Source organism: Ranitomeya variabilis, chromosome 5, assembly GCF_051348905.1.
Source record: "Ranitomeya variabilis isolate aRanVar5 chromosome 5, aRanVar5.hap1, whole genome shotgun sequence".
NCBI classification, from domain to species: domain Eukaryota; kingdom Metazoa; phylum Chordata; class Amphibia; order Anura; family Dendrobatidae; genus Ranitomeya; species Ranitomeya variabilis.
The window spans coordinates 688,623,805-688,648,199 of record NC_135236.1 but is presented as its reverse complement, the minus strand read 5'-3'; the positions used below and the strand labels follow the sequence as shown (position 1 = coordinate 688,648,199).

At 44.6% G+C, this 24,395-nt stretch overlaps 2 protein-coding genes across 2 annotated transcripts in view; one reads left to right on the top strand and one right to left on the bottom strand.

The window, feature by feature from the left end:
• Positions 1–8,894, top strand: part of PIK3C2G (phosphatidylinositol-4-phosphate 3-kinase catalytic subunit type 2 gamma) — a 215,001-nt gene extending 206,107 nt beyond the window's left edge. The window contains exons 25-31 of the mRNA XM_077267271.1: positions 4,136–4,292; positions 4,375–4,484; positions 4,561–4,732; positions 7,344–7,404; positions 7,489–7,568; positions 7,689–7,814; positions 7,924–8,894. Coding sequence (XP_077123386.1) covers positions 4,136–4,292; positions 4,375–4,484; positions 4,561–4,732; positions 7,344–7,404; positions 7,489–7,568; positions 7,689–7,814; positions 7,924–8,064 — 847 coding nt within the window. The 3' untranslated portion in view covers positions 8,065–8,894. The remainder of the gene's footprint in view (positions 1–4,135; positions 4,293–4,374; positions 4,485–4,560; positions 4,733–7,343; positions 7,405–7,488; positions 7,569–7,688; positions 7,815–7,923) is intronic.
• Positions 8,895–15,440: 6,546 nt separating this feature from the next.
• The window catches only part of LOC143775184 (uncharacterized), a 100,423-nt gene continuing 91,468 nt past the window's right edge, over positions 15,441–24,395 (bottom strand). The window contains exon 2 of the mRNA XM_077263026.1: positions 15,441–15,479. Coding sequence (XP_077119141.1) covers positions 15,441–15,479 — 39 coding nt within the window. The remainder of the gene's footprint in view (positions 15,480–24,395) is intronic.

The window sequence follows — 24,395 nt, the reverse complement described above, 5'->3', positions numbered from 1 at the left end:
GGAGTATCTCGACCAGCCAATTTATCCTTAATATGACTGTATAGCCCCCTCCAGAAAGCCCCTACTAATGCTTCATTATTCCAACCTAAATCAGAAGATAAGGTCCGAAACTGGATAGTGTATTGCCCCACAGTTAAGGACCCCTGCTGTAAATTGAACAAAGACTCAGTGGTAGAGTCCAGGCGACCTGGTTCATCGAATACTCGACGAAATGTCTCCAAAAAAGAAGTCAACTGAGTGACCACGGGGTCATCATGCTCCCAAAGAGGATTTACCCATGCCAAGGCATCACCTTCCAAATGCGAAATAATAAAGGCCACCTTGGCCTGGTCAGTAGGGTATTGCAGAGGGAGCTCAAAATGGAGACGGCATTGATTTAGAAAGCCCCGACATAGTTTGGGATCTCCATTAAATCGAGGAAGCTTGGCCAGACGGGGAGGTGGGTGAGGAGTCAAAACTGGAGTAGGAACAGACGCGGCTGACTGTAAAGAAAGTAGATGGCTGTCGACAGATGCCATGTAACCTAGGATAAGAAACTGAGTATCCCGTAGCTGAGCCAGTTCTTGTTGCAAACTGGCCAGCTGAGAGGCATTTTCCGGATCTGAGGACTGAAGAGCGGAGAGACGAGAGTCCATAGATTTCATAAAGGACATCATCCGGGTCTGATTCTCTCGCAAGAAAACAAGTTATTTCTGGGCAGCTGAAGCTCCAGCGGGATCCATGGCCTTTGTATACTATCAGGATTTAGGGGAGAAAACCTGAGAAGTGGAGCCTCTGGGTCGCGGCTTTAGAGCCTCCGAGGACGAGCGGACCAGATGAAGCCACTCCCTGTACAGGGAGTGTTTGGAACGGGCCCAAGGAGGATGAAACCGCAACTGCCGGAGCCATAGGGGTGACTAAGGGCTAAGCCAAAGGAGAAGAGAGGACGAGGTAAAGACAGAACCACCGAGGTGGCAGAGACACAGTGCAGACAGGTACAGCAGAGACACAGGACTGACCGGAATGGCAGAGACACAAGGCAGACAACAATAGATACAAAGGCGTCTTACCAGAGTAGACGCAGGGAAGAAATACCCGATGGGCGCCGCCATATTCGGGCGGAGCCACCAGTTCACAAACTCCCAGAAGCCCCAGCAGTGAAAGGAGCGCATCTGCGCATGCGCGGCCCACTGAAGCGAGGAGTGCCAGTGAACCCAGATGGAGGAGAGTGAGGAGCAGCATCGGGATCACGCCGGCCGGAGAGGTAAGTATTAGGCGGCGTGACACTGCGCTCTACTACTTTCTCTCCTTGTCGCATTTCATAGGAGGCAGGACTTTTTGGAAGGTGAGTCACATGGGTATCACCATGAGGTGGTTGTCTAGTGGGACAGCAAACTTTGGGGATTGAAGGACAAGACACCACTGGTGGTGGGGTGCTGGTAGTTTTTACTCCATCCTCCAGTAATTTTTTCCACTGAGGCTTGATGGTGAGAGCCTCATCAACTAAAGTGGCAGCTCGTTCTACTGTCGCTGGTTTTCTCTCATGCACCCATTCCCATATCTCAGCGGGGCATTTGGCGTAAAACTGCTCTTTTAGTATGACCTGGAGAAGAGTATCCCAAGTTAAGGCCCCTTCTCCCTCCAGCCAGCGATGACATACTTGTTTAAGCCTGCGGGCATACATCTTGAAATATACTTCCCCATCACAGGCTAAGGAGCAGAAATGGGTCCTGTAAGTGTCTGGGGTAACGGCATAATGTTCTAGAATGGCTCCTCTTTTACATCCCCATACTCACAGTTCCACTGGGGGTCCATAGCTCTGTAGGCTTCGGCAGCTCCACCCTCTAAGAGCCCCACTAGATGTCTGACTCGCTCCCTTTCCGGGACTTCCATTAATCGACATTGATGTTCAAAGTCCTGGAAGAAGCTCTGGGGAATTCTCTCATGGTGGATGCTGTGGATAGGGTTAGGGTGCTTCCAGCTGCTTCCACAGTGAGCTGTCTCTCCAGCAATGCCCTCTCTTGAGCTCTACGAATGGCCTCCATCTTATATTCTATGGTGACCTCATCTCCAAGCAATGCCATCTCCTTTTCGTACCACACAACCCACTGACTTTTTTGGGTATTTACCTGCAGCTCCTGTCTTTCCTCCCTTTGCTGTGGGAATCCTTCAGTGCCATCTGGCAGGCAAGCTCCTTCCAAAGCCTTAATTAGTTGGTCCTTGGTCAGTCCTTTGTAGCAGACTCCTAATTCACGGAACTTTGTTTGTAAACTCCCCACAGTCCAGTTTTTTTAATCCTGAGGTTCCGGTTCCAGTTCCAGACATTGATGAGTCGCTGTCCTCCATTCTTTCTGCTCTGATCCCGCTGCTGCCACCAGTTTGTGACGGGGTATGCGACAGAGCAGGAAGAGACACCAGGCCGATAAACAATCCAAGATTTATTGGAGCAGGGAGCTGGGGTAACACAAATTAAGGTAATTCTGCAGCGTCCGTAATGAGTCCACAATGCGCCCACAATGAGTCCACACAAAGGGAGCAGATCTGGGGGCGCCACCCAGTAATCCGACGTCAGGAAAATAGAAATAGTCCTTGGATGATTTCAATGGATCCAGCACATGAGGGACACAACACAGTCCCTTGTGGCAGAATCGAGCAATACGCACGGTCACCGGGATCTCGCCTCAGCATAAGATCCCAGCCCTTCGCAGGTCACCACCAACAAGTCTTTAGATTCAGTCCTTAAATCCAGCAGGATGATGAGACATCACAATTCTATGTGGCAAATGATCTTCAATCTCCATACATCGCACAGAACCTTGCCGCAGCTGCAGATCCTCTCTCTTCAAAGCAAGCACACAGCAACAACCAACTGAACATGTGGCTTATTGTCCTACCACTCTTGGGATCAGCCCCCTTGAACATAGCTGCAAGGATTAAGGGTATGTGCACACGTTGTGGATTTGCCTCTGGAATTTTTTGTGCAGATTCTGCATCTCTTGGCAGAAAACGCAGGAGCTGATTTGATTTGTTTTTTTATGCAGATTTACTGTGGATTTTTATAATGGAATGGGTACAAAAACGCTGCAGATCCGCACAAATAAATGACATGCTCCTTCTTTTGATCCGCAGCGTTTTCCGTGCGGAATTTTCCGCACCATTAGCACAGCAATTTTTTTTTACATTGATTTACATTGTACTGTAAATCATTTGCGGATCTGCAGCGTTTCTGCACGGAAAAAAATGCTGCGGATCCGCAGTAGACCCGCAACGTGTGCACATAGCCTAAGAATGTTCCAGAAGCCCTGTCTACAGGTTTGTGTATTGGAGATGCCCCCTGCAGAGGGGAACAAAGCCACAAGTGCCCTCACCAGATACAGGACAAGGAATACTAATGGAGGCCTGATGACAGTGTGGTCCACATTTACAGACTGGGGGACACTCTGTTATATCTCCCCCCCCACAGGTGGCACGGTGTCCCCCTCCTTCCCCAGCAGGCAGCATGGTGTCGTCCTTCCCCCCCCTTTCCTCCTGCAGACAGCACAGTGCTCCCCCCTACAGGCGGCACAGTGTCCCCCCCCCCCCCTGTAGGCAGCACGGTGTTTCTACCTGGCAGCACGGTGTTTCTCCCCAGTAGGCAGCACTGTGTCCCCCCCAGCAGGCAGCACTGTGTCGGCAGCACGGTGTCTCCCCCCAGTAGGCAGCACTGTGTCCCCCCCCCAGCAGGCAGCACTGTGTCGGCAGCACAGTGTGTCCCCCCCCCCGCAGGCAGCAGTGTCCCTTCCCCTGCAGGCGTCATGGTGTCTCCCCCCAGCAGGCAGCACTGTGTCCCCCCCAGCAGGCAGCACTGACCCCCCTGCAGGCAGCACTGTGTCCCTTCCCCTGCAGGCAGCATGGTGTCTCCCCCAGTAGGCAGCACTGTGTCCCCCCCCCCCCCCCGCAGACAGCACTGTGTCCCTTCCCCTGCAGGCAGCACGGTGTGTCCCCCCTGCAGGCAGCACTGTGTCCCCCCAGTAGGCAGCAGTGTCCCCCCCCCCCCCCCCCCCGCAGGCAGCATGGTGTCTCCCCCACCACAGGAAGGTGGTTTATTTCTTGTGGTGTATTGGTACTTTATGCTAATGAGCAATTCTCTTTACCCATACAATTCGGCGGCCTCCAGGGACCGGGCTCCGTTCATATTCACCACAGAGATGGAGTCGTTCATCACGCAGGAGGGCCGGTGCCCGCAGCGCGCCCAGGACTTCGTGGAGCTCTGCTGCTGTGCCTACAACTTGATCCGCAGGCACAGCCGCCTGCTCCTCGGCCTCCTGGAACTGGTGAGCCATGTGTGCCCCTCCTCCCTGACTACCCTGCCAGCGCTGTGCTCCAGGGGTTGTCAGGACCTATGTTTCCCCGCAGATGCTGCAGGCCGGGCTCCCAGAGCTGTGCACGGTGGAGGATCTGCGGTACGTCCACGAGAAGCTGCGCCCGTCTGACTCCGACCTGGAGGCCGCCCATTACTTCACCAGGTACGGGTGAGAGTAGTATGGCGACCAGCGCTGCACCGTGTCTGACCGCACCTGACATGCATGTTTCATTCTGCAGAAAAATCAAGGAAAGTTTGGAGAGTCCATCCGTGAAGCTGAACTTCCTGATCCACGCATTCGCCAACATGACACCGTCCGACCTGAGTGGGAAGAGCGAAGCTGTCACCCCGTCCCTGTCCAAATTTATCCGGAGAGCGGCAGCAAAGGGCGTACAGAAAGTCCAGAAGGCGGTATGTAGTCTGCAGAGGCTATGCAACTAGTGTGAAGGCTATGGAGTACGTGGTGGTGGCTTAAGGCCTTGGCTACAGCGCCAGGCCTTCATTAGTGGAGGAGCGAGGTGACACATCCTCAGAGGTGGAGTAGGATGACAGTTCGTTAGTGGTGGAACAGGGTGATGCATCCTCAGTGGTGGAGCAGGATGACAGGTCATTAGTGGCAGAGAGGGTGATTAATACTCGGCGGTGGAGCAGAATGACAGATCGTCAGTGGTGCAGCGGGGTGATGAATCCTCGAGGGTGGAGCAGGGTGACAGGTCGTCATTGGAGGAGGTGATGGATCCTTGGGGGTGGAGCAGGATGACAGGTCGTTAGTGCAGGAGCGGGTTGATAAGTCCTCAGTGGTGGAGGATAACAGGTCGTTGGTGGAACGAGGTGATGAATCCTCAGGGGTGGAGTAGGATGACAGTTCGTTAGTGGTGGAACAGGGTGATGCATCCTCAGTGGTGGAGCAGGATGACAGGTCATTAGTGGCAGAGAGGGATGATTAATACTCGGCGGTGGAGCAGGATGACAGATCGTCAGTGGTGCAGCAGGGTGATAAATCCTCGGGTGGAGCAGGATGACAGGTCGTCATTGGTGGAGGTGATGAATCCTTGGGGGTGGAGCAGGATGACAGGTCATTAGTGCAGGAGCGGGTTGATGTGTCCTCAGCGGTGGAGGATGGCAGGTCGTTGGTGGAGCGAGGTGATGAATCCTCAGGGGTGGAGCAGGATGACAGGTTGGTGGTGGAGCAGGGCGATGCATCCTTTGTGGTGAAGCAGGATGACAGGTCGTTCATGATGGAGTGAGGTGACACGTCCTTGGTGGTGCAGCAGGATGACAGGTCATTAGTGGGGGAGCAGGTTGACACGTCCTAGGTGGTGGAGGATGACAGGTCGTTAATGGCAGAGCAAGGTGATGTGTCCTCAGTGGTGGAGCAGATTGACAGGTTGCTAGTGGTGGATTGAGGTGGTGCGTTCTTGTTGGTGGAGCAGGCTGACAGGTCATTAGTGGTGGAACGGGGTGATGCGTCCTAGGTGGAGGAGCAGGATGACATGTCATTAGTGGTGGAGTAGGGTGATGCGTCCTCGGTAGAGGAGTAGGATGACAGGTCATTAGTGGTGGAGCGGAGTGATGTGTGCTTGGGGGTGGAGCAAGATGACAAGTCGTTGGTGGCAGAGCGGGGTTATGCTTCCTCGGTGGTGGAGCAGTATGACAGGTCGTTAGTGGCAGAGCGGGGTTTTGCATCCTCTGTGATGGAGCAAGATGACAGTTCGTTAGCGGTGGAGCAGTATGACAGGTCGTTAGTGGCAGAGCAGGGTTTTGCATCCTCTGTGATGGAGCAAGATGACAGTTCGTTAGCGGTGGAGCAGGCTGATGCATGCTCGGTGGACATGTGGTGGCCTTGGTTGGGTGACACAGGACTTGGGATGTCACGTTGATCGCTCAGCGTCTTCAGTTACATCGTTCATATGGTTGAAAAAAGACAAATGTCCATCAAATTCAAATGAGACACGATGCCCACGGTGGAGCATGATTTTCCGCTGACTACACAGATGGGACTGATACATTGCAAGTCTCTCTGCAGCAGACGTCGCTATTGATGAATGAGTATACTCATTGCTCGGGTTTTCCAGAGCACACTCGGGTGGTCTCCAAGTATTTGTGACTCTTCAGAGATTTAGTTTTTGTTGACTCAACTGCATGATTTACAGCTTCTAGCCAGCCTGAGTACATGTGGGGGTTGCCTGGTTGATAGGAAATCCCGACATGTAATCAAGCTGTCTAGTAGCCGCAAATCATGCAGCTGCGGAAAGAAAAACAAATTCTCCGAGCTGTCACAAATACTCGGAGACCACCCAAGCGTGCTCAGGAATACCCGAGCAACGAGTACACTCACTCATCACTAGACTTCTCCATCACACCCAGGGCTGAGACTCCACATATCCCCATTTATCAAGATGTTGATCATCTCTGCTCCATGGGGTCCCATGTCATCACATCCACTCGCCATGTTGCTGGCATCGTTCACCAGTTGCCCTTTGCCTACACCCATGAGGTTGGAGATTCCTGGGATCTCAGATGTTTTAATCATCCTTATTCCTGCTGGGAGGGTCTTCCGCCCCCATGGTCCTCTGTATCAGGTGGAGTACAAGCCTGCGGTTAGTCAGAGCATTGCATGTTACCAATGATCCTAATAGGTCATGTGATTGTCAGGCAGGTCGTCGGTCATGTGATTATTAGTGATGAGCGAGTGTACTCGTTGCTCGGGTGACATCCGAGTATTTATGACTACTCGGAGATTTAGTTTTCATCGCCTCAGCTGAATGATTTACAGCTACTAGCCAGGGTGAGTACATGTGGGGTTTGTCTGGTTGCTAGGGAATCTCCACATGTAATCAAGCAGGCTAGTAGCTGTAAATCATTCAGCTGAGGCAATGAAAACTAAATCTCCGAGCACAAAAAAATAGTCGGAGGTCACCCGAGCGTGCTAGGAAAACCCGAGCAACGAGTACACTCGCTCATCACTAGTGATAATAAGTTTTTGTGCCCCAGATTTTGATTGTCTGTTCTGTTTCCTTAGAGTGGGCGGATCCTTGGCGAGCTCGGAGTGCTTGGTGGCACTGAGCCGGTGGGTACAGCAGGTAAGTATCTAGTCTGTTAGATGATTATTGCACACACACATACAGATATATGTTATCATTGTTGACTGTTTCCTCTCTTGGTAGACTGTGAGCGGAGTGTTCAGCTTCATGTTTCGTTCTCGGCCCCCCGGCTCTGCGTTCTGCTGAAACACCTGAGGAATATTGTAAGTGATCTTACGAATCCTCCACTACCACTTGACCCCCTCTTCCACTTTTCCCCTGATGCCGTGCAGCTGAGCCCAGTGTGCGCATTAATGGGGAGTCTGTGGATTTTCTGCTTTCAGTACCTGCCAGATGGGTCGGAGCCAAGCTCAAGCGTCATCATCTCCCTACACACCAGAACCTGCCAAATATCCAGCCACAAAGTCAAGTCCCAGGCACGGACATGTGCCCCCATTTTCAACCAGCTGGTAAGTACTATCAGATGACCAGAGGTGACGCTCCACTACCCCTGTGGTTGTGGTTCCTCCGATGGTCCGGTATGACCTGGGAAATAACACCGCTCGTCCTCTGCCACAGCTGCAGTTCTCGGTCCCGCAGTTGGATGGTTACTTCCTGAGGATCCTGGTGCAGAGCAGAGGAACGTCACTCGGACAGCTGAGGCTCCCGCTGGGCACCGTCCGACTAAAGGAAGACATCTGGTACCACTTGGGAGCCTAAGCCGCCACCAGAGGGAACGTGGCACAATGCAGCAGATAGGAGGTTCATACAGATGTGGGGCACAGACGCTCAGGACCCCAGGAGGAGCCCACAAGCCACTTCTGAGGACCTCGGGAGGCGCCCACAAGCCACTTTTGAGGAGCCCACAAGCCACTTCTGACACTGTAACTGGCCACTCTCCGGGACTACAGGTGACGCAGCCATTCTATGTGAATTTCATTAGTGAATGGCAGCTCGCAGGAACGTCACATCATAATAGACGAGGCAGAATATTACATAGTATACTCAAAGGGTGCTCTAGTCCGCTGGCCTGAGAATGAACCAGGGCTCATCCCACCGAACACCCGCTCTCCTTTAACCATGGGCAGAACACTACTCACACAACACTGGGTGAGGGTAAAACAGTGTGGCAATACTGTATTGAATCACAAAACAGGCAGATAACAGGTAGAGCAGTCCCAGCACAATAACCAACATGGTGCAAATTACAGAATCGCACCCTTCTCCAGACTCGCTGGGATAATAGCAGCTGTGACTTCAGAGCTCCCAGGGCCAACTACCCCACTTGTGGCACACACAGAGAGGCGGTAACAACAAGTTTAGGATAACAGTCCAGTGAGGTACAAGGCCAGGTGACCATAGGGTCACAACCTGGCTTCTCCGAACATCTCCATGGAGCCAGGTGACCAGTGGGTCCACATCCTAACCTCCCCAAACATTTCCATGGGTTCAGTGATAGTCAATGGAGCAGATCTGCATTCTTTCAGCTCACATCTAGTGATGAGCGAGTATACTCGTTGCTCGGGTGATCTCCGAGTATTTGCTAGTGTTCAGAGATTAAGTTTTCATCGCGGCAGCTGAATGATTTACAGCTATTAGCCAGGATGAGTACAGCTGGGGGTTGCCTGGTTGCTAGAGAATCCCCACATGTAATCAAGCTGGTTAATAGCTGTAAATCATGCAGCTGCGGTGATGAAAACTAAATCTCCGAACTCTAACAAATACTCAGAGACCACCCGAGCAACGAGTACACTCGCTCATCACTACTCACATCCTGTAGAATGACAAATTTGTGTCCCTTGTGATGGAGCCATTATCTGGCTGCTATCCTTTTACGGTGTTCCTGGCTGTGGTTTTGCAAAGAGTATCTGGTTCTTTTTTTATACCCACATCTGTGTTTCATGTCATCTTCTGTTTTGCAAATCAACAAACCACAGGACCCACATAGTGGTCAGTCAACATATTATCAAACCTAAAGTGTTCACTGACCCTGTGTCCCTATCTGTCACACAGTCACTCTCTGGGGATTACATGTGATTTATACTCTCTGGGGATTACACATCGCACAGAATCACTCTCTTGTGAATACACGTCACACACAGTCACTCTCTGGGGATTACATGTGATTTATACTCTCTGGGGATTACACATCGCACACAATCACTCTCTTGTGAATACACGTCACACACAATCACTCTCTGGGGATTACATATACTATGGGGATTACAGGTTACACACAATCACTCTCTGGGGATTATATGTGATATATATTCTATGGGGATTACATATCACACACAGTCACTCTCTGGGGATTACATGTGATTTATACTCTCTGGGGATTACACATCGCACACAATCACTCTCTTGTGAATACACGTCACACACAATCACTCTCTGGGGATTACATATACTCTGGGAATTACAGGTTACACAAAATCACTCTCTGGGGATTATATGTGATATATATTCTATGGGGATTACATGATATATTTAATCTCTGGGGACTAAACATCACATGCAGTTACTCTCTGTGTGTAACATGTAATACCCAGTCACTCTGGGGATTACATGCGTTCAGATCCGGACTGGCCATCTGGCAATTCTGGCAAATGCCTGAAGGGCCTGTCTGGTCAAGGGCCACCTTGTCTGTTACGTTGTTAACAGAACCGTTGTTTTCAAGATACCCATACTGGTAAGAGTTGTGATGGAGGTATCATTAGAAATATTGGTCTTATAGAAAATCTTCCTTTCCTCCATCCAGAGTAATATTAGTAATATATCCCATCTGGTTATTGGGGACGGGGACAATATGGGCCTGTGTGATTTCAAATGCCAGGGCTGAATTTCAGCCGCAGTCCGTACCTGCATGCGTTATACACTCTCAGGGGATTACACGTCACACACAATCACTCTGGGGATTACACGTCACACACAATCACTCTCTGGGGATTACACGTTACACACCATCACTCTGGGGATTACACGTTACACACAATCACTCTCTGGGGATTACACGTTACACACCATCACTCTGGGGATTACATGTGATATATACTCTATGGGGATTACATGAAATATTTAATCTCTGGGGATTACACGTCACACACAATCACTCTCTGGGGATTACACGTCACACACAATCACTCTCTGGGGATTACACGTCACACACAATCACTCTCTGGGGATTACACGTTACACACCATCACTCTGGGGATTACACGTTACACACCATCACTCTGGGGATTACACGTCACACACAATCACTCTCTGGGGATTACACGTTACACACCATCACTCTGGGGATTACACGTCACACACAATCACTCTCTGGGGATTACACGTTACACACCATCACTCTGGGGATTACACGTTACACACAATCACTCTCTGGGGATTACACGTTACACACCATCACTCTGGGGATTACATGTGATATATACTCTATGGGGATTACATGAAATATTTAATCTCTGGGGATTACACGTTACACACCATCACTCTGGGGATTACACGTCACACACAATCACTCTCTGGGGATTACACGTCACACACAATCACTCTCTGGGGATTACACGTTACACACCATCACTCTGGGGATTACACGTTACACACCATCACTCTGGGGATTACACGTCACACACAATCACTCTGGGGATTACACGTCACACACAATCACTCTCTGGGGATTACACGTTACACACCATCACTCTGGGGATTACACGTCACACACAATCACTCTCTGGGGATTACACGTTACACACCATCACTCTGGGGATTACACGTTACACACAATCACTCTCTGGGGATTACACGTTACACACCATCACTCTGGGGATTACATGTGATATATACTCTATGGGGATTACATGAAATATTTAATCTCTGGGGATTACACGTTACACACCATCACTCTGGGGATTACACGTCACACACAATCACTCTCTGGGGATTACACGTCACACACAATCACTCTCTGGGGATTACACGTTACACACCATCACTCTGGGGATTACACGTTACACACCATCACTCTGGGGATTACACGTTACACACCATCACTCTGGGGATTACACGTCACACACAATCACTCTCTGGGGATTACACGTTACACACCATCACTCTGGGGATTACACGTCACACACAATCACTCTCTGGGGATTACACGTTACACACCATCACTCTGGGGATTACACGTTACACACAATCACTCTCTGGGGATTACACGTTACACACCATCACTCTGGGGATTACATGTGATATATACTCTATGGGGATTACATGAAATATTTAATCTCTGGGGATTACACGTTACACACCATCACTCTGGGGATTACACGTCACACACAATCACTCTCTGGGGATTACACGTCACACACAATCACTCTCTGGGGATTACACGTTACACACCATCACTCTGGGGATTACACGTTACACACCATCACTCTGGGGATTACACGTCACACACAATCACTCTCTGGGGATTACACGTTACACACCATCACTCTGGGGATTACACGTTACACACCATCACTCTGGGGATTACACGTTACACACCATCACTCTGGGGATTACATGTGATATATACTCTATGGGGATTACATGAAATATTTAATCTCTGGGGATTACACGTTACACACCATCACTCTGGGGATTACACGTCACACACAATCACTCTCTGGGGATTACACGTCACACACAATCACTCTCTGGGGATTACATGTGATATATACTCTATGGGGATTACATGAAATATTTAATCTCTGGGGATTACACGTCACACATTCACTCTCTGGGAATAACATGTAATATATAATCTACAGTCACTCTCTGTGGATTTCACGTGATATACAAGTGCTTCTCACAAAATTAGAATATCATCAAAAAGTGAATTTATTTCAGTTCTTCAATACAAAAAAGTGAATCTCGTATATTATATGGAGTCATTACACACAGAGTGATCTATTTCACGTGTATATTTCTGTTAATATTGATGATTTGGGTTTTCATTGGCTGTAAGCCATATAGTCATTATCTCAGTAAATTAGAATACTTTATAGCACCAGATTGAAAAATGATTTAGGCTCCTTTTGCATGAATTAGTGCATCAATGCGGCGTGGCATAGAGGCGATCAGCCTGGGCCCTGCTGAGGGGTTATGGAAGCCCAGGTTGCTTTGATAGCAGCCTTCAGCTCCTCTCCATTGTTGGGTCTGGTGTTTCTCATCTTCCTCTTGACAATACTCCATAGATTCTCTATGGGGTTAAGGTCAGGCGAGTTTGCTGCCAATCAAGCCCAGTGATACTGTTGTTTTTACACCAGGTATTGGTACTTTTGACAGTGTGGACAGGGGCCAAGTCCTGCTGGAGAATGACATTTCCATCTCCAAAAAGCTTGTCTGCAGAGGGAAGCATGAAGTGCTCTACAATGTCCTGGTAGATGGCTGCGCTGACTTTGGTCTTGATAAAACCCAGTGGACCTACACCAGGAGATGACATGGCCCCCCAAACCATCACTGATTGTGGAGACCTCACACCAGACCTCCAGCAGCTTGGATTGTGGCCTCTCCACTCTTCCTCCAGACTCTGGGACCTTGGACCACTGACAACAGTCCAGTTGTTTTTCTCCTTGGCCCAGGTGAGACGCTTCTGGCGTTGTCTATTGGTCATGAGTGGCTGACACAAGGAATGTGACACTTGTAGCCCATGTCCTGGAGACATCTGTGTGTGGTGGCTCTTGAAGCAATGACTCCAGCAGCAGTCCACTCCTTGTGAATCTCCCACAAATTTTTGAATGGGCTTTTTTTATTATTATTATTATTATTATTTATTTCTATAGCACCATTGATTCCATGGTGCTGTACATGAGGAGGGGTTACATACAAATTACAGGTATCACTTACAGTAAACAAACTAACAATCACAGACTGATACAGAGGGGCGAGGACCCTGCCCTTGCGGGCTTACATTCTACAGGATGGTGGGGAAGGAGACAGTAGGTCGGGGGTTGGAGGAGCTCCGGTGTTGGTGAGGCGGTAGCTCCGTCGTGGTGAGGAGGCAGCGGGGTCAGTGCAGGCTGTAGGCTTTCCTGAAGAGATGAGTTTTCAGGCTGTCTGAAGGATCCGAATGTGGTTGATAGTCGGACGTGTTGGGGCAGAGAATTCCAGAGGATGGGGGATATTCGGGAGAAGTCTTGGAGGAGGTTGGATGAGGAGCGGATAAGTGTGGAGGAGAGAAGGAGGTCTTGGGAGATCCGGAGATTACGTGAGGGAAGATATCGGGAGATTAGGTCAGAGATATATGGAGGAGACAGGTTATGGATGGCTTTGTAGGTCAGTATTAGTAATTTGCACTGGATACGCTGAGGGAATGGGAGCCAGTGAAGGGATTTGCAGAGGGGGGAAGCGGAGGAGTAGGGAGGAGAGAGATGGATTAGTCGGGCAGCAGAGTTAAGGATGGACTGGAGAGGTGCAAGGGTGTTAGCGGGGAGGCCGCAGAAAAGGCGGGAGATAACAATCCTTTCAAGACTGTGGTTATCCCGGTTGCTTGTGCACCTTTCTCTACCACACTTTTTCCTTCCACTCCACTTTCCATTAATATGCTTGGATACAGCACTATGTCAACAGCCGGCTTCTTCAGCAATGACCTTTTGTGGCTTAAGGTACCGTCACATTAGGCGACGCTGCAGCGATATAGACAACGATGCCGATCGCTGCAGCGTCGCTGTTTCGTCGTTGTGTGGTCGCTGGAGAGCTGTCACACAGACGGCTCTCCAGCGACCAACGATGCCGAAGTCCCCTGGTAACCAGGGTAAACATCAGGTTACTAAGCGCAGGGCCGCGCTTAGTAAACCGATGTTTACCCTGGTTACCAGTGTAAATGTAAAAAAAAAAAAACAAACACTACATACTTACATTCCGGTGTCTGTCGGGTCCCCCGGCGTCCACTTCCCTGCACTGTAAGCGCCGGCCCTAAAGCAGAGCGGTGACGTCACCGCTGTGCTCTGCTTTACGGCCGGCCGGCGCTTACACAGTGCAGGGAAGCGGACGCCGGGGGACCCGACAGACACCGGAATGTAAGTATGTAGTGTTTGGTTTCTTTTACATTTACAATGGTAACCAGGGTAAATATCGGGTTACTAAGCGCGGCCCTGCGCTTAGTAACCCGATGTTTACCCTGGTTACCAGTGAAGACATCGCTGAATCCGCGTCACACACACAGATCCAGCGATGTCAGCGGGTGATCCAGTGACGAAATAAGGTGCTGGCCTTCTAGCTCCGACCCCGGCGTCCGCTTCCCTGCACTGTAAGCGCCGGCCCTAAAGCAGAGCGGTGACGTCACCGCTGTGCTCTGCTTTACGGCCGGCCGGCGCTTACACAGTGCAGGGAAGCGGACGCCGGGGACCCGACAGACACCGGAATGTAAGTATGTAGTGTTTGGTTTCTTTTACATTTACAATGGTAACCAGGGTAAATATCGGGTTACTAAGCGCGGCCCTGCGCTTAGTAACCCGATGTTTACCCTGGTTACCAGTGAAGACATCGCTGAATCCGCGTCACACACACAGATCCAGCGATGTCAGCGGGTGATCCAGCGACGAAATAAGGTGCTGGCCTTCTAGCTCCGACCAACGATGTCACAGCAGGATCCTGATCGCTGCTGCGTGTCAAACACAACGATATCGCTATCCAGGACGCTGCAACGTCACGGATCGCTATCGTTATCGTTGTTAAGTTGTTCAGCGTGAAGGTACCTTCTCCCTCCTTGTGGAGTGTGTCAGTGACGTCTTCTGGACATCTATCAGGTCAGCAGTCTTCCCCATGATTGTGGAGCTACTGAAACAGACCAAGGGACCTTTATAAATGCTTAGGAAGCCTTTACAGGTATTTTTTGTTCATTCTAATTTACTGAGATAATGAGATCTGTGTTTTCATTGGCTGTAAGCCATAATCATCTACATTAGCAGAGATAAACACATGAAATAGATCACTCAGTGTGTAATGACTATATAATATACGAGTTTCACATTTTTTATTGAAGAACTGAAACAAATTTGCTTTTTGATGATATTCTAATTTTGTGAGAAGCCCCTGTATACTCTCTAGACTAGAGATTGCACACAATCACTCTCTGGGGATCTCTGTAAGATACAATATTGTTACGCATATTAACATAGTTAACTTAGCAAGGTCGAAAAAAGCCATTTGTCCACCCAATTCAGCCTATATTTCGTCAGAATAAATCCCCAGATCTACGTCCTTCTAAAGACCCTGGAGATTACTCGTTACACACAATCCCAGCTATTGCTGTAGTTTTATAAGTAGCCTTTCCTTGGGAATTATGTCTCTGGAGATCACATCTTGTACGTGGCTGCTCTTTGGGGTTTGCATCTATTTGTTTTTGGATGGTTTTTACATCAAGGATTTCGATGCAGGATTTGAGCTTCTCTGGTTACTCCGGGCTGTGATTTCTTTCGTTCCTAACATTTCAATATTTAAATGGTTTTGTAAAAAAGTTCATTGGTATGATTGGCCACTTCTCAGGGACTACACCATATAATCGGCAACCCCTCGAGGACTACACCACATAATCGGCTGCTCTCTGGGGATTGCACCACATAATCGGCAACCCCTCGAGGACTACACCACATAATCAGCCGCCCCTTGGTGATTACTCCACAAAAACGGCTGCATCATATATGAATGTTCTAAAAAGTAACCATTACTGACTACCACATTGTTTGTTCTTGATTTCTTTTAGTGTTTCTTAAAGCCAGAGAGTTGCCATTTGAAATGACTTTAGTTTTGTGCCATGTCTGTGATCCGCTTTTATATAAAAAAATAAACAACTGAATGAACATCCTCGAAGGCCGGTGATTCCATCATTTTTGCCAGGGGTTGTATATGCCTCTCTGGTTGCGGAGCACTGGACGGTATCTATATACACCAGTCCCCTGCAGCTCCACAGGATCCGCCAGGCTGAATAGTATGCTGCCACCAAGTGTCGAGACACAGGGGTCAGTGGGTGCTTTCGTCTGCTGGCCTGAGACCACGTCGACCAGGGCTCATCCCACTGAATGCCCACTCTCCTTTTACCATGGGCGTAACACTACTCAGACAACACAGGGTGAGGGTAAAACAGTGTGGCAAAAATTTATTGAACCACAAAACAGGCAAAAAACACATAGAACCGTCCCAGCAAAATAACCAAGATGGTGCAAGTTCCAGAGGCTCAGCCTTCCGCAGACTCGCTGGGATGAGAGCAGCTGGGACTTCAGAGCTTCCAGGGCCGCCTAACCCACCAGTGGCACGCACAGAGCGAAGGTAACGAGAAGCTTAGGAACATGACAGTCCATTGAGGTGTGAGGCCAGGTGACTGGATGGTCACATCCTGGCTTCTCCGAATGTCTCCATGGACTCAGGTGACCAGTGGGTCCCAATCATGGCTTCCCCAAATGTATCCATGGCCCTCAGGTGAATAGGGAAGGCAGGATTTGGACCCACCGGACGTCGTATCCATGAGTTCAGTGACAGTTAACGGAGCAGATCTGTATTCTTTCAGCCGGGGCCGTGGTCCCCTAAGCTGGCATCCTGTAGAATGTTAAATCTGTGTCAATTGTGATTTGAGCCATGATGTCTCAGCTGCTGTCCTTTAGAGTGTTCCTGGCTGTGGTTTTGTAAACAGTCTCTGATTCACCTTGCAGAATGATATAAATCCCTTTTTATACTCACTTATATCAAGAATAAACTTTTAAGACAACAGTCTATGGTTTTTGACCTACTGGTTATAGACATCTGGATAATTAAGATTAAATTCTTTGTCGTCACACATGGTATGATTGGCTGCTCTCCAGAGATATCTTACTTACTTGATGAAGCCAAGGCGGTGAAACGCGCGTCGAGGCTCCTGCGTGTCCCACCTGCACTTTAGTTATGAGATGTCTCAAGGTAATGTCATTTTATATTATTCGCTGTTTGAATAATCATTATGCCCTGAGACACTTATGCTGATATTACTGCTCTTGGCCTACAGCAGTTTAGTGTAAAGGAAGCACCTTTTCTACATGCTCTTTTCAATAGAAAAGTCATCATCAGGCTCCATATTGTATTCCCTGTTCACACTGCTAACTCCAGACGCCAAGCAATTCACAAAGCAGCACAACTTCAAACATAAGTGCGGAGGATCTCCGGGGACACGAGGCTTCCTCCATCCGGTGCGATACAGTTAGCTCCATCTTCATTTACACTGGAGTTTTAGCTGCTGTTTTCCCTCAAAATATCACCGGGATCTCACTACATAATAGATATTACCGGTCACTGATAATAGAGATCACTACATAATAGATATTACCGGTCACTGATAATAGAGATCACTACATAATAGATATTACCGGTCACTGATAATAGAGATCACTACATAATAGATATTACCGGTCACTGATAATAGAGATCACTACATAATAGATATTACCAGTCACTGATAATAGAGATCTCACTACATAATAGATATTACCGGTCACTGATAATAGATCTCACTACATAATAGATATTACCGGTCACTGATAATAGAGATCTCACTACATAATAGATATTACCAGTCACTGATAATAGAGATCACTACATAATAGATATTACCAGTCACTGATAATAGAGATCACTACATAATAGATATTACCGGTCACTGATAATAGAGATCTCACTACATAATAGATATTACCAGTCACTGATAATAGAGATCACTACATAATAGATATTACCGGTCACTGATAATAGAGATCACTACATAATAGATATTACCGGTCACTGATAATAGAGATCACTACATAATAGATATTACCGGTCACTGATAATAGAGATCACTACATAATAGATATTACCAGTCACTGATAATAGAGATCACTACATAATAGATATTACCGGTCACTGATAATAGAGATCACTACATAATAGATATTACCGGTCACTGATAATAGAGATCACTACATAATAGATATTACCGGTCACTGATAATAGAGATCACTACATAATAGATATTACCGGTCACTGATAATAGAGATCTCACTACATAATAGATATTACCGGTCACTGATAATAGAGATCACTACATAATAGATATTACCGGTCACTGATAATAGAGATCTCACTACATAATAGATATTACCGGTCACTGATAATAGAGATCACTACATAATAGATATTACCGGTCACTGATAATAGAGATCACTACATAATAGATATTACCGGTCACTGATAATAGAGATCTCACTACATAATAGATATTACCGGTCACTGATAATAGAGATCTCTACATAATAGATATTACCGGTCACTGATAATAGAGATCTCACTACATAATAGATATTACCGGTCACTGATAATAGAGATCTCACTACATAATAGATATTACCGGTCACTGATAATAGAGATCTCTACATAATAGATATTACCGGTCACTGATAATAGAGATCTCACTACATAATAGATATTACCGGTCACTGATAATAGAGATCTCACTACATAATAGATATTACCAGTCACTGATAATAGAGATCACTACATAATAGATATTACCAGTCACTGATAATAGAGATCACTACATAATAGATATTACCGGTCACTGATAATAGAGATCACTACATAATAGATATTACCGGTCACTGATAATAGAGATCACTACATAATAGATATTACCGGTCACTGATAATAGAGATCACTACATAATAGATATTACCAGTCACTGATAATAGAGATCACTACATAATAGATATTACCGGTCACTGATAATAGAGATCACTACATAATAGATATTACCGGTCACTGATAATAGAGATCACTACATAATAGATATTACCGGTCACTGATAATAGAGATCACTACATAATAGATATTACCGGTCACTGATAATAGAGATCTCACTACATAATAGATATTACCGGTCACTGATAATAGAGATCACTACATAATAGATATTACCGGTCACTGATAATAGAGATCACTACATAATAGATATTACCGGTCACTGATAATAGAGATCACTACATAATAGATATTACCGGTCACTGATAATAGAGATCTCACTACATAATAGATATTACCGGTCACTGATAATAGAGATCTCTACATAATAGATATTACCGGTCACTGATAATAGAGATCTCACTACATAATAGATATTACCGGTCACTGATAATAGAGATCTCACTACATAATAGATATTACCGGTCACTGATAATAGAGATCTCTACATAATAGATATTACCGGTCACTGATAATAGAGATCTCACTACATAATAGATATTACCGGTCACTGATAATAGAGATCACTACATAATAGATATTACCGGTCACTGATAATAGAGATCTCACTACATAATAGATATTACCAGTCACTGATAATAGAGATCACTACATAATAGATATTACCAGTCACTGATAATAGAGATCTCACTACATAATAGATATTACCGGTCACTGATAATAGAGATCTCACTACATAATAGATATTACCGGTCACTGATAATAGAGATCTCACTACATAATAGATATTACCGGTCACTGATAATAGAGATCTCTACATAATAGATATTACCGGTCACTGATAATAGAGATCACTACATAATAGATATTACCGGTCACTGATAATAGAGATCACTACATAATAGATATTACCGGTCACTGATAATAGAGATCTCTACATAATAGATATTACCGGTCACTGATAATAGAGATCACTACATAATAGATATTACCGGTCACTGATAATAGAGATCACTACATAATAGATATTACCAGTCACTGATAATAGAGATCTCACTACATAATAGATATTACCAGTCACTGATAATAGAGATCACTACATAATAGATATTACCGGTCACTGATAATAGAGATCTCACTACATAATAGATATTACCGGTCACTGATAATAGAGATCACTACATAATAGATATTACCGGTCACTGATAATAGAGATCTCTACATAATAGATATTACCGGTCACTGATAATAGAGATCACTACATAATAGATATTACCGGTCACTGATAATAGAGATCTCTACATAATAGATATTACCGGTCACTGATAATAGAGATCTCTACATAATAGATATTACCGGTCACTGATAATAGAGATCACTACATAATAGATATTACCGGTCACTGATAATAGAGATCACTACATAATAGATATTACCGGTCACTGATAATAGAGATCTCTACATAATAGATATTACCGGTCACTGATAATAGAGATCTCACTACATAATAGATATTACCGGTCACTGATAATAGAGATCACTACATAATAGATATTACCGGTCACTGATAATAGAGATCTCACTACATAATAGATATTACCAGTCACTGATAATAGAGATTTCACTACATAATAGATATTACCGGTCACTGATAATAGAGATCACTACATAATAGATATTACCGGTCACTGATAATAGAGATCTCTACATAATAGATATTACCGGTCACTGATAATAGAGATCACTACATAATAGATATTACCAGTCACTGATAATAGAGATCTCTACATAATAGATATTACCGGTCACTGATAATAGAGATCACTACATAATAGATATTACCGGTCACTGATAATAGAGATCACTACATAATAGATATTACCGGTCACTGATAATAGAGATCTCACTACATAATAGATATTACCGGTCACTGATAATAGAGATCTCACTACATAATAGATATTACCGGTCACTGATAATAGAGATCACTACATAATAGATATTACCGGTCACTGATAATAGAGATCTCACTACATAATAGATATTACCAGTCACTGATAATAGAGATTTCACTACATAATAGATATTACCGGTCACTGATAATAGAGATCACTACATAATAGATATTACCGGTCACTGATAATAGAGATCTCACTACATAATAGATATTACCGGTCACTGATAATAGAGATCTCACTACATAATAGATATTACCGGTCACTGATAATAGAGATCACTACATAATAGATATTACCGGTCACTGATAATAGAGATCACTACATAATAGATATTACCAGTCACTGATAATAGAGATCTCTACATAATAGATATTACCGGTCACTGATAATAGAGATCACTACATAATAGATATTACCGGTCACTGATAATAGAGATCACTACATAATAGATATTACCGGTCACTGATAATAGAGATCTCACTACATAATAGATATTACCAGTCACTGATAATAGAGATCACTACATAATAGATATTACCGGTCACTGATAATAGAGATCTCTACATAATAGATATTACCGGTCACTGATAATAGAGATCACTACATAATAGATATTACCGGTCACTGATAATAGAGATCACTACATAATAGATATTACCGGTCACTGATAATAGAGATCACTACATAATAGATATTACCGGTCACTGATAATAGAGATCACTACATAATAGATATTACCGGTCACTGATAATAGAGATCACTACATAATAGATATTACCGCTCACTGATAATAGAGATCTCTACATAATAGATATTACCGATCACTGATAATAGAGAGATCACTACATAATAGATATTACCGGTCACTGATAATAGAGATCTCACTACATAATAGATATTACCAGTCACTGATAATAGAGATCACTACATAATAGATATTACCGGTCACTGATAATAGAGATCTCACTACATAATAGATATTACCGGTCACTGATAATAGAGATCACTACATAATAGATATTACCGGTCACTGATAATAGAGATCTCTACATAATAGATATTACCGGTCACTGATAATAGAGATCTCACTACATAATAGATATTACCGGTCACTGATAATAGAGATCTCACTACATAATAGATATTACCGGTCACTGATAATAGAGATCTCACTACATAATAGATATTACCGGTCACTGATAATAGAGATCTCACTACATAATAGATATTACCGGTCACTGATAATAGAGATCTCACTACATAATAGATATTACCGGTCACTGATAATAGAGATCTCTACATAATAGATATTACCGGTCACTGATAATAGAGATCTCACTACATAATAGATATTACCGGTCACTGATAATAGAGATCTCACTACATAATAGATATTACCGGTCACTGATAATAGAGATCTCACTACATAATAGATATTACCGGTCACTGATAATAGAGATCTCACTACATAATAGATATTACCAGTCACTGATAATAGAGATCTCTACATAATAGATATTACCGGTCACTGATAATAGAGATCTCTACATAATAGATATTACCGGTCACTGATAATAGAGATCACTACATAATAGATATTACCGGTCACTGATAATAGAGATCTCACTACATAATAGATATTACCAGTCACTGATAATAGAGATTTCACTACATAATAGATATTACCGGTCACTGATAATAGAGATCACTACATAATAGATATTACCGGTCACTGATAATAGAGATCTCACTACATAATAGATATTACCGGTCACTGATAATAGAGATCTCACTACATAATAGATATTACCGGTCACTGATAATAGAGATCTCACTACATAATAGATATTACCGGTCACTGATAATAGAGATCTCACTACATAATAGATATTACCGGTCACTGATAATAGAGATCACTACATAATAGATATTACCAGTCACTGATAATAGAGATCTCACTACATAATAGATATTACCGGTCACTGATAATAGAGATCTCACTACATAATAGATATTACCGGTCACTGATAATAGAGATCACTACATAATAGATATTACCGGTCACTGATAATAGAGATCACTACATAATAGATATTACCAGTCACTGATAATAGAGATCTCACTACATAATAGATATTACCGGTCACTGATAATAGAGATCTCACTACATAATAGATATTACCGGTCACTGATAATAGAGATCACTACATAATAGATATTACCAGTCACTGATAATAGAGATCACTACATAATAGATATTACCGGTCACTGATAATAGAGATCAGTACATAATAGATATTACCGGTCACTGATAATAGAGATCACTACATAATAGATATTACCGGTCACTGATAATAGAGATCTCACTACATAATAGATATTACCGGTCACTGATAATAGAGATCTCACTACATAATAGATATTACCGGTCACTGATAATAGATCTCACTACATAATAGATATTACCGGTCACTGATAATAGAGATCACTACATAATAGATATTACCAGTCACTGATAATAGAGATCTCACTACATAATAGATATTACCGGTCACTGATAATAGAGATCACTACATAATAGATATTACCAGTCACTGATAATAGAGATCACTACATAATAGATATTACCAGTCACTGATAATAGAGATCTCACTACATAATAGATATTACCGGTCACTGATAATAGAGATCTCACTACATAATAGATATTACCAGTCACTGATAATAGAGATCTCACTACATAATAGATATTACCGGTCACTGATAATAGAGATCACTACATAATAGATATTACCGGTCACTGATAATAGAGATCTCACTACATAATAGATATTACCGGTCACTGATAATAGAGATCTCACTACATAATAGATATTACCGGTCACTGATAATAGAGATCACTACATAATAGATATTACCGGTCACTGATAATAGAGATCACTACATAATAGATATTACCAGTCACTGATAATAGAGATCACTACATAATAGATATTACCGGTCACTGATAATAGAGATCTCACTACATAATAGATATTACCGGTCACTGATAATAGAGATCACTACATAATAGATATTACCAGTCACTGATAATAGAGATCTCACTACATAATAGATATTACCAGTCACTGATAATAGAGATCACTACATAATAGATATTACCAGTCACTGATAATAGAGATCACTACATAATAGATATTACCGGTCACTGATAATAGAGATCTCACTACATAATAGATATTACCGGTCACTGATAATAGAGATCTCTACATAATAGATATTACCGGTCACTGATAATAGAGATCACTACATAATAGATATTACCGGTCACTGATAATAGAG